General features: G+C 42.0%; 1 protein-coding gene across 1 annotated transcript in view; it reads right to left on the reverse strand.

Moving 5' to 3' along the window:
• Window positions 1-9,405, reverse strand: part of TMEM178B (transmembrane protein 178B) — a 233,483-nt gene that overhangs the window by 13,472 nt on the left and 210,606 nt on the right. The window contains exon 3 of the mRNA XM_009288350.1: window positions 7,954-8,091. Coding sequence (XP_009286625.1) covers window positions 7,954-8,091 — 138 coding nt within the window. The remainder of the gene's footprint in view (window positions 1-7,953; window positions 8,092-9,405) is intronic.

Genomic DNA, 9,405 nt, shown 5'->3' on the forward strand with positions numbered 1-9,405 from the left:
AGCAGGGCCTGTTGCGACAGGACAAGGGGGAATGGCTTTAAACTAAAGGGGGGTAGATTTAGACTAGATATAAGGAAGAAATTTTTTATGCTGAGGGTGGTGAAACACTGGCACAGGTTGCCCAGAGAGGTGGTGGCTGTCCCATCCCTGGGAACATTCAAGGTCAGGTTGGACCTTGAGCAACCTGATCTAGTTGAACATGTCCCTGCCCACGGCAGGGGGGTTGGACTAGATGACCTTTAAAGGTCCCTTCCAACCCAAACTATTCTATGATTCTATGATCATTAATTTAGTATCTCTCACAGGATTAAAACATGATTGGCATCTCTTTTTTTCCAGTGATCCAACTTTTTTTGAATTATAAATACTTTTTAAACTGGCAAAAGGTATTATGCCTTGCAAAAACTATATTTATGCCAAGCTTCATTGCTCAGAATGTAGCCACTTATTGTATACCTCTGTTTTAGTAACGATCACATAATGTTGCTTAAGCTCTGTATGCATACAACTGTGCACATGTGTGCATTTGCATATGGAAAAAAGATTTTATGTAAACTTTCTAAAGTTACTCCTTTTGGGAAAGAGGCACATGAAACTGGATTTTCAAAGAATGATGTTGTGGAAAAGAAAAAAATAAATATGGTCACAGAAAATATCTTCAATCTTCAGTGTCGTGACTGATCATGTCACCACAAATGAACATCCTGAAGAATGGGTAGAGACCTTGATCATTAGTGAGAAATAGAAATCCTAGGTGCCCTGTGAGACCCACCATATTTCCAGATGAACTCCAAAGAATGTCTTTTACTTTCTCTTTCTGTTTATCTTTCTCTTCGCCTCCTCTTGGCAGCTGCTATGAAGGTACTTCATAACTGCCTAGGAGATATCAATCACAGAGCTTTGCCTTAAACTTGCTGTATTAAATTGCTCCATTTTTGTTTCTTAAATTATTCAGCAGTGGAATGATTATTTTGAGATGGCAGGACCACAGTTGTGTAGGAAAAACACTCTTATTTTCTACCGCTATGTGCTATTTTCAAAGTACAGTGAGTTAAATTTGGGACACAAATGACTCAACAGCTGGTAACGATCCATGGCTGCAAATACACAGATGCCTCAGTTGTCATCTACTAACATATGCACAGCGCAGGCGAAGGAAGCACAGCACACAGGCCTGGGGATTTTGAAGACAAGACTCTCCGTGGGGGCGGGGAGTGAAAGAGGATACAGAAGAGTGCAGCGCATCTGTACCGACAACTGTGCTGCACGGGCTCCCAAGCCCTGTTTTGAAGTCCCCCTTCCTGATGGGGTTTGCGTCCCTCAGTGTCAGCCTGGTCGTCAGCTCCCGGACACAGTGAGTAGCTCTCTGGCAGCTGCTGGGCTCTAGCACACACGTTGACACAAACCCCTGAGTGCGTCCTTGTCCCCCGCCACCTTGCGACAGACCCACGTGAAGCGTGGCATGGCTGGGGCAAGAGAAGGTGACCCAGTGTAAATGGTCAGTCTGTCCTCTGGCCGCGGGGCTAATAAAGCAGTTTGTTGACTTACCCCTGGACTGAGGGAAGGAATATTTTGGAAATACTTCTGAGAAGGGAGGAGGATGGAAATGATTTATAAAAGGTTGTTTCTCCCTGGATTAGAATACAAAAGCAGAATGGACTCATACATTTGTAAGTGGGTTGTTCTTTATTTCTTTAATAAACATCCTTTCTTGCGTATCTGAAATAAAGTGTTAAATTGTGCCAGCACACCTGCATAACTTTATTTTTTCTTCCCTCTCACACATCATTCCTGCCTGCTTATCTCTGCTGCAGCAGCCAGCACTGGAAAGAATAGGTGTTCACCTCTGCTGTGGGAAAAGGTTTGAAGCTTTTGTAACCCTGACCTAAGTCCTGTGAGTATGGACAGGCTGCAAAGAGCAATGTCTCCACAGCACTTTTAGGTGGGTCAGAAGAAACCCAAATCAGCGGCAGAAGTGGTGCTGGCAAATGGCACTCGAATCCCCCAGACTGGCAGATCATCACTGGAGAGGAGGGAGGAGGAGAGGATGAAAGAAATTCCCAATGTTGCTGAAAGCAAATGCTAGGACAGAAAATCAGAGTTGAAAAACTCCATAGCACTGCTGTATGTGTGCAGCAAGACTTTCAGGCCTTTCAGGGCCAGTGAAAAAGGGAATTTCAGACTCCCAAGCAAAGCCCCAAGCCCAGCATTTCATGCAAAAATGTCACTAGGCAAAGACAAGAAATGAGCTGCTATGTGAGACTACAGATCATTTTATTACAGAACTGCATGGTGAAGCTAAATCACATGAATAAGGGCATTTAGCAGCTGGAATAATTTCCAAATAGACTAATTAGAGACTGAATTATTAATGGTAAAATTTATAATTGGCTCAAAGCAAGGTTACAGCAAGAAACACACTTGACTTTGCAAAGAATAATGAATATTTGCAAGGCTAGTAAGGTTATATGCTTCTCTAAGGAAACTGTTAGGAAATGGGGAAAAAACCCTAAAGTGATCCTAAAGTGCATGTCACAAGACAAAACTGGCAGAGACCAGATAAGAGTGAAGAGAACAGGTAAAACAGTAAACAAGTGCAGAGATGATTTATTGCATTTATTTGCAGTAAATTTGGAACAAAATAAGACAGCGCTGAAGTCTCTCCCTGAAGGACTGCCTTGTTAGGCATGCAGTAAACCCCTGAACTATTTCACTGAAATGTGTTCTCAATACAAATTACAGGCTTACAAAAGGAAAATACATGAATGTGCAGCTGAAGGACAGAGCTCTGATAAGGATGATAAAACGTCATTCTTTGTGGGTCTTTTAATACATTTACAAAGGCAAGTGATGTAGCTTTGGCCAGGGATAATTTTGTGCTGAAGCAAGTACCAGAACAAGGTATTGGAAGTGCCATTTTATATTTCCAGCTGGGACAAGGGACAGCAGTTCAGCAGGGAGGTGCACCAGGTAGGAAAAGGGAGGATGCAACCACTGCCAAAACACTGGAGCGTGCCGCCATGGGGCAGCCCTGCCACCCCAATTTCCCCATGGCAGGCACTGATGAGGAGGAAAAGGGTTTTGGAGCATTTAGGTACAAAGTCAGCCCTGCCCTCAAAACTAGAAATAAAGCAAGCCATGTGACGTTTCAAAACAGCTGACTGAAATTAAATCAGAGCTGAACTGGGAAAGCAACAGGCTATCAGAGATTGCCTTTAAAAGCTGATTTTATAAAGCCAGTACAATAACAGAAGGTGTGGTGAGGTTGGGTTTGCATGGTTGTGGAAGCACAATCAACCTAGCAGAATCTGAGATGCTGAAACAAGAAAATCCTATGAATGAATGCGCTGGAGAGCAGGTGGAAAAACCAATAGTTAGATGGATATATTGCTTGTCTGCTTATCATGATGCAGGAAATATTCTTAAACAACTTGATGAAGGGGGGATTCCTGAAGATACAGGAATTTGCCTTGGTAGAGTTGCCAGTGTGCCAATTCATAGCATCCCAACCCTTTGGAGCTGGAAGTAAAATGGAAATTTGACCTTGACCTGGCAATAATATTAGCTACTGTTGAGGGAGTAAAGACACCAACCAAATTAATTGAGAGGTTTGCCATGATAATAAAACCAAACAAGTCAAGGATTTGAATACATTCAAAAGAACTTTGCAAAGCCAGAAAATGTGAGCACTACTTCCTGGGAACTGATGAGGAGGTCACATCTAGACTTCAAAAAGCAAAGGCGTGGTTTTGGTGCAAGTAAATACACGTTGGGCAAAACACAACGTATAAAATGCCTCACATGCATTTCCTCAGGCAGATGTTTAACTGAATTCCTTTTAGACTACTACTATGTACTTGATGAGCATGAAAGCATCAAGTTTGCCACAGGACTCTGACATTTGGAAGTAGTGTTACAGATGCTTTTAAGAAAATTACAAAATTACTGGACTACATGCCCAGTATGGAGCTTTTACTGGTGCACAGATTTTCAGTAATTTGCATGTAGAGAAAACGCAAGAAGCTGCAAGAGGATGTGCTCGGAGTCATGTATAATTTGAGTATGACCCACTTCTGTAATAGAATTAAACAGTCTCAAATAAGATGCATAAAATGAACTAGTCTTAGTGAAACTTAAGAGCACAATTCCAAATGGAGAAACTCTCGAAAAGAGGAAGTCTCCTACCTTGCAGGATAAAATCATACTGACAATACTGAAACTACAACAGATAGTGCAACTCTGGGTACAGGAGGCTATGCAATAGTTCCATCATGCAAAATGAGGTCAAAAATACTAAACATAATTTGCAGTATCCATCTGGGTCTGTACAAGATAAGGGACTGAAAAAAATCCTACCGTGGGCAGGCAAATGCTGTCATTCGAGATAAGGAATCCAAGTACAAATTCTACAATAAATACAGAAAATTATGCAAAAGAACTTCGGAAGCCATAAGAGACCTGTGATTGCTGTTGATACAAATACGTTTGGACTAAACAGAGAACATGAATTATTAATAATTTTTAACTTGTTACAAAACGTGCTGAATAACAGTGTAAAACACACTCTAAATCACAGTTTACATGTCCTGGGTTCCAGATGAGCTAATACCAGATAACGGCCTGCATTTCACAAATTACTTACTTCAGCAATTTGGTTGAAAAATTAGATCAAGGACACTAAAGCAAGTCATTATTAGGCACTGCCACATGGGCTCGCAAGAAGACTGTTCAGTAAATATAATAAAGAACCAGAGGTCCAAGAAAACCACGTCTGGTCTTGTTAGATTATCACAGCACACTTCTCAGTGCTCCATTGAGATTTCCTGTCGAAAGAATTATGGGCAATAAGGGACAAAACCCATAGATATGGTAAGCCAGGAATGTTTAAGCATTACAGAAGAGCTATTTGTCTAGAAATTAAAACAGAGCAAATGCTACAAACATAGCCAAGGCAAGCAGCATTGCAAATGGAAGGCAAAGTTAGATTTCAGGCTGATCATGTAGCCACCCATTTAACACAGTCTCCTCTCATCTGCAGTGAGGTCAGATGTCATAAGCCTCCCAAAGCATTTTTCCCATTATTGGACCAGAGAAAAAGTTAGGCAAAACTAAGAGGCACTCTGGCTCCGTGCGTTTTGAGGACCAATAGGATGATATGTTAACAGCATTTACATCATGACAGAAGTAACAGCTTTGTATTCAAACACCGTCCAGCAATAAAAAGGTTCAAATTAAAAGATTCATTGGCTGTAGAAGGAATGACTATGTAACGTATGACACAGTCTGAAAACATTGATAGCTACTGACTTTTAGATTAGATGGCTCTAGTTGTGTATTTTATTAACTGCCTGCTTCAGTTTGTAGATGTTACTTTATGCACATTTGCTGTTAAAAGAAATCAGGAAAGGTATAGCAGTTGCCAGTGACTTGTGCAAAACACGAAAGAGAGTAACCTTTTGTAACCCTGATCCACGTGTCTGTGCTGGAGCAGAAAATAAGTCTGATCTCCTCCCAACACATCTTTATTAAAAATATCACACAATTTGACAGAATTTGGCAGATAAAATAATCTGGTGCCTCTCATTTCAATTAGGTTCAGATTCCAACTGCTGGATCTTGTTGTTATTTTGTCTGTGCAGTAAAGAGCATGCTACTATCAGATGGCTTCTCCTTACATAGGTACTTCCACGCTGTGTTCAAGTCAATTATAAACCTTCTGTTAAACAGTTTCAAGCAATTGGCTTTTTGTGGCATGCTGTGGTTTTTCTTGTTTTTCAGACCTTGAGTCATTCTTGTAGCTCTTCTGCAAACCTCCCCCAATCTTTCCACGTCCTTCTTTAGTATGGACACCAGATTAGGATATCCAGAAATAGTTTTGCTTTGCCCAGAGATAACCCCACCTCATGCTCTTATTGCATATTCCCATCAAAACTGGCACATTTAGCAGCTGTATTGCGCTGAGAGCTCCTGTGCAGCTGAATGATCCCAGCAACCATGATCCCAGAGACCTTTTCAGAGCCGCCGCTTTCTGAGAGGCAGCCTCTTGTTCTGCGAGGATGACTGACACTGTTCCCAGCTGCATGACCTTGGATCTGTCTCCACTGAAACGCGTATTGTTTGAGCATACCAAAAGATGGCTTTGTAAGCTATGAGTGACCCATCCCATTATGCATGGTTACACTGAGTCTTGTTTCACCTGAAAACTTTTATCAGCCATCTTTCAAATCACTAACAAACAAATAACATTAAGGCAATAAGTAATCTCTGCAGCTGCACTAGAAATTCTCCCATATATAGTGATAATTTCCAATTAGTAAGCAAGACTTAGCTAGTTTCTAACAAATTTAAGTTTTCTGTATTTAGTATAGTCCTAATGTTTTAATCTGAATGTTGTGCTGTAGTTAAGTTAAATACCACACAGATATCTGAGCATATTAGAGCAAAATAGCCCCCCGTGCAAACTAAGCTTTTCATTTCATAAGAAATACCAAGCTAATTTAGCAGACCCATTGCCCATAAGGTATTGACACCCACAACAAACCATTTACAGACATCCACACATAGACCAGTATGTGCTTGTGCAAGGTACTAGCAGACTTCAAATGTGTTTGTGGGCACGGAGAGAGCTAATGTCTACGTCACCAGCACCAACAGCACTGGAACATAAATACTCGTTACTCGAGCACTTAACTCCTCTTCTGGGACTACAGAAACTTTCCTGTATTTCACACAATTAGCTGTGTCACACCACAGTACAGATGAACAGGCGACCAAATGCATTGAAGTGATGATCTGCCTGGGGGGCAAAAACCCAGCCAAACAAAAACCACCAGCAGAGCAAAGAGGAGAGAACAGAAGTAGTGCTGTTCACTTTGAGACATTCACCCAGTGCTGTGTTTGGGACTTGACTCTCACACCCTTCATTTCAAGTAACTGTGTGCCATGAAACCTGCTGATGACGGAAAGTTGGATGGCATCTGTAGTAAGAAAGGCTGGAACATTACATGGGAAATGTTGGATGACCTTGAGGGCTGGTGTAGTAGAAATGGGAAGAAGCTCAAAAGCACAGGGTGCCAGGGCATGTACCTGGGGGGTAATAAACAGAATCTCTGCTGTAAAGTGGGAGATCATCAGTAGGAAATTACAAAGGAGGAGAAAGGCCTGGATGTATTATCCAACTGAAGGATGACTGTGGGTCTCCAGTGTGACACAGCATGAAAAAGGCAAATACAACCACAAAATACTTCAGGCAAGGGATTTCCAGCAGAGAAAGGGAACCGTCACGTCACTTATACAAGCATTGATCAGACCTCATTTGAGAATGGTCCTTCTCATCCATATTTGAGAAAGGCAAGCACAAACAAGAACAGGTGGCAGAATGGGCTGCTGGATTGATCACTGGTCTTACAGAGAAAAGTCTACAAGAAATAGCATATGTAGAGCGGGAAAAGGAAAACAGGATAACATTGCTCTTCATAGGTACATCAGAGAAAGAAAAGAGACACATAAACTAAAGGTTACGTTTGACTCAAGAACAACTGATGAGGAATAAATACAGGTTAAAACTGAGCACACTTTCTAGTTACCAAAGTAAAGAGTCCCACTATGAAATAGGATAGTGGTAGGACTAATATCTGCATAATCTTCAGATTTTTATTACTAAGTTTATTAAGCTTATTAAGTTTAAGGGTGACAGTGTTACTTGCAACAACAGAGCACTGGACTAAACAATTCAGAAGGCCATTTCCAGTCCTGTGACTTACGGACACTATTTTGTGATAGAAGTAGGTTATCCTTGATGTACACCAGAAGGAACTCGGAATGAAACCAAGTCCAGAGCATCTAAAACAACTCTGAAAACATGTTTTCAGTGACTTAGAAAATGAGGGACGTGTGGAAAGAAGGAACATAAAACAACAAGGAAAACATTTCTTCGAACACCAGCATCCTTACCTCCCATGAGGAAGAGAAGCCCTGCCACATACTGCATAAGGCCTCGATCCCAACAGCACCCCAGCACCCCGATAATCCATCCAAAGAGGATGATGGCCACAGCCATGCCCATGAAGCCAGCTGTCATCCTGCGCAGATCTGCAGTGGGGAAGACAGAAAAACAACATGCGTGTGAACAGTGATAAATTAGCATCATCAGAGGTTCATAACAATCCAAAATGCTACTGATCTGCAAGGTCTTCAGTGTGTGTTGGCATGGGATGATTTGAGTAAGGGTGGTTCAGAGGGAGGACAATCCATAAATTAAGATACTAGCTTGGGCTGGGGAGAGAGAGCAGGTGACCATTTCACCACACAATGAAGCTCAGTGCAGATGCACCCAAGTGACTTGTGACAATTTGCTCAGGAATTAGAACTTGTAAAATGGCCTCAGTGCAACGCTGTGCCTAACAGCTCTAGGCTCTGGGTACTAGCACAACGTCTGTTTAAATCCTGCCTTCTCATCTCCATCCATTACTCCACTGCATCCAATGGATGTACCTGCTCAAACTGATATGCGAAGCGGTCTCTGTGTTTTGCTCCAGTGCAGACATGACGGGGGATTCACCTCAGTTCTGACACCCTGTGTGATCTTGAGCAAGTCACTGAGCCCCTCTGGGCCGCGGCTTCCCACGTGTAAGTTGGGCCATAGTGCCTTGCTGTCCAGCAGTGTTGTGTGTGAAACTCAGTGCCTCCAGGATGGTGAGGCACGCATATATTCTGGTGTCAGAGATAATAAATGCACTGCAGACACACGGCTGGGGCACAGGACACTTTATTGCCCTCTCTTGCATCTAGATAGTGACCCTGTCAGATGATTTTTGGTGAGGACGTTTCTGAGTGCTCCAGGGAGCACTGAGAATAGGAGGAAGGCAGGGGGCTTGAGTGAAGCATTTTGTGCTCTGCAGGTGGGGACTGAGTACTACATCTGATACGGGTTCATGGGGTTGACCTGTATTTATTTCATAAATAAAGGAAAAAGTTCCCCAAGACCTAATGTCAGGAACCCTTAAATTAAGACCTGGCTATATCACATATTTGCCTTCTGCAAAAAGGATGGGACTACTGGGATCCCTCCTCCCACATGTGCTGGGAAAAAAAATCTTCACAGCTGTTTTTGATGTGAAATCTGGGCAGGGATACCACCTGGCAACTGAAATAGCAAGGACTATGAGAGCTAAAGAGCATCTTTACACCCTCAAATAACAGAACAGATTGGGGCATCTTCACTAACATTTGATTGTTCCCTGTCCCCCCTCATGCACGCATAGAAAGTTTAAGCACTGGTATGTCAAGAGTGTATGTGCAGGGAAAATTCCAGCCAAGTCAGCTCTCCAAACGTTTGTTTCCTTCTTGAAACAATTTTTTTTTTTTTTTTTTTTTTTTTTTATAAAAATTTTTTTTCTTTTTTTT

This window comes from Aptenodytes forsteri, unplaced genomic scaffold, assembly GCF_000699145.1.
Source record: "Aptenodytes forsteri isolate BGI_AS27 unplaced genomic scaffold, ASM69914v1 Scaffold56, whole genome shotgun sequence".
In the NCBI taxonomy this organism is placed as follows: domain Eukaryota; kingdom Metazoa; phylum Chordata; class Aves; order Sphenisciformes; family Spheniscidae; genus Aptenodytes; species Aptenodytes forsteri.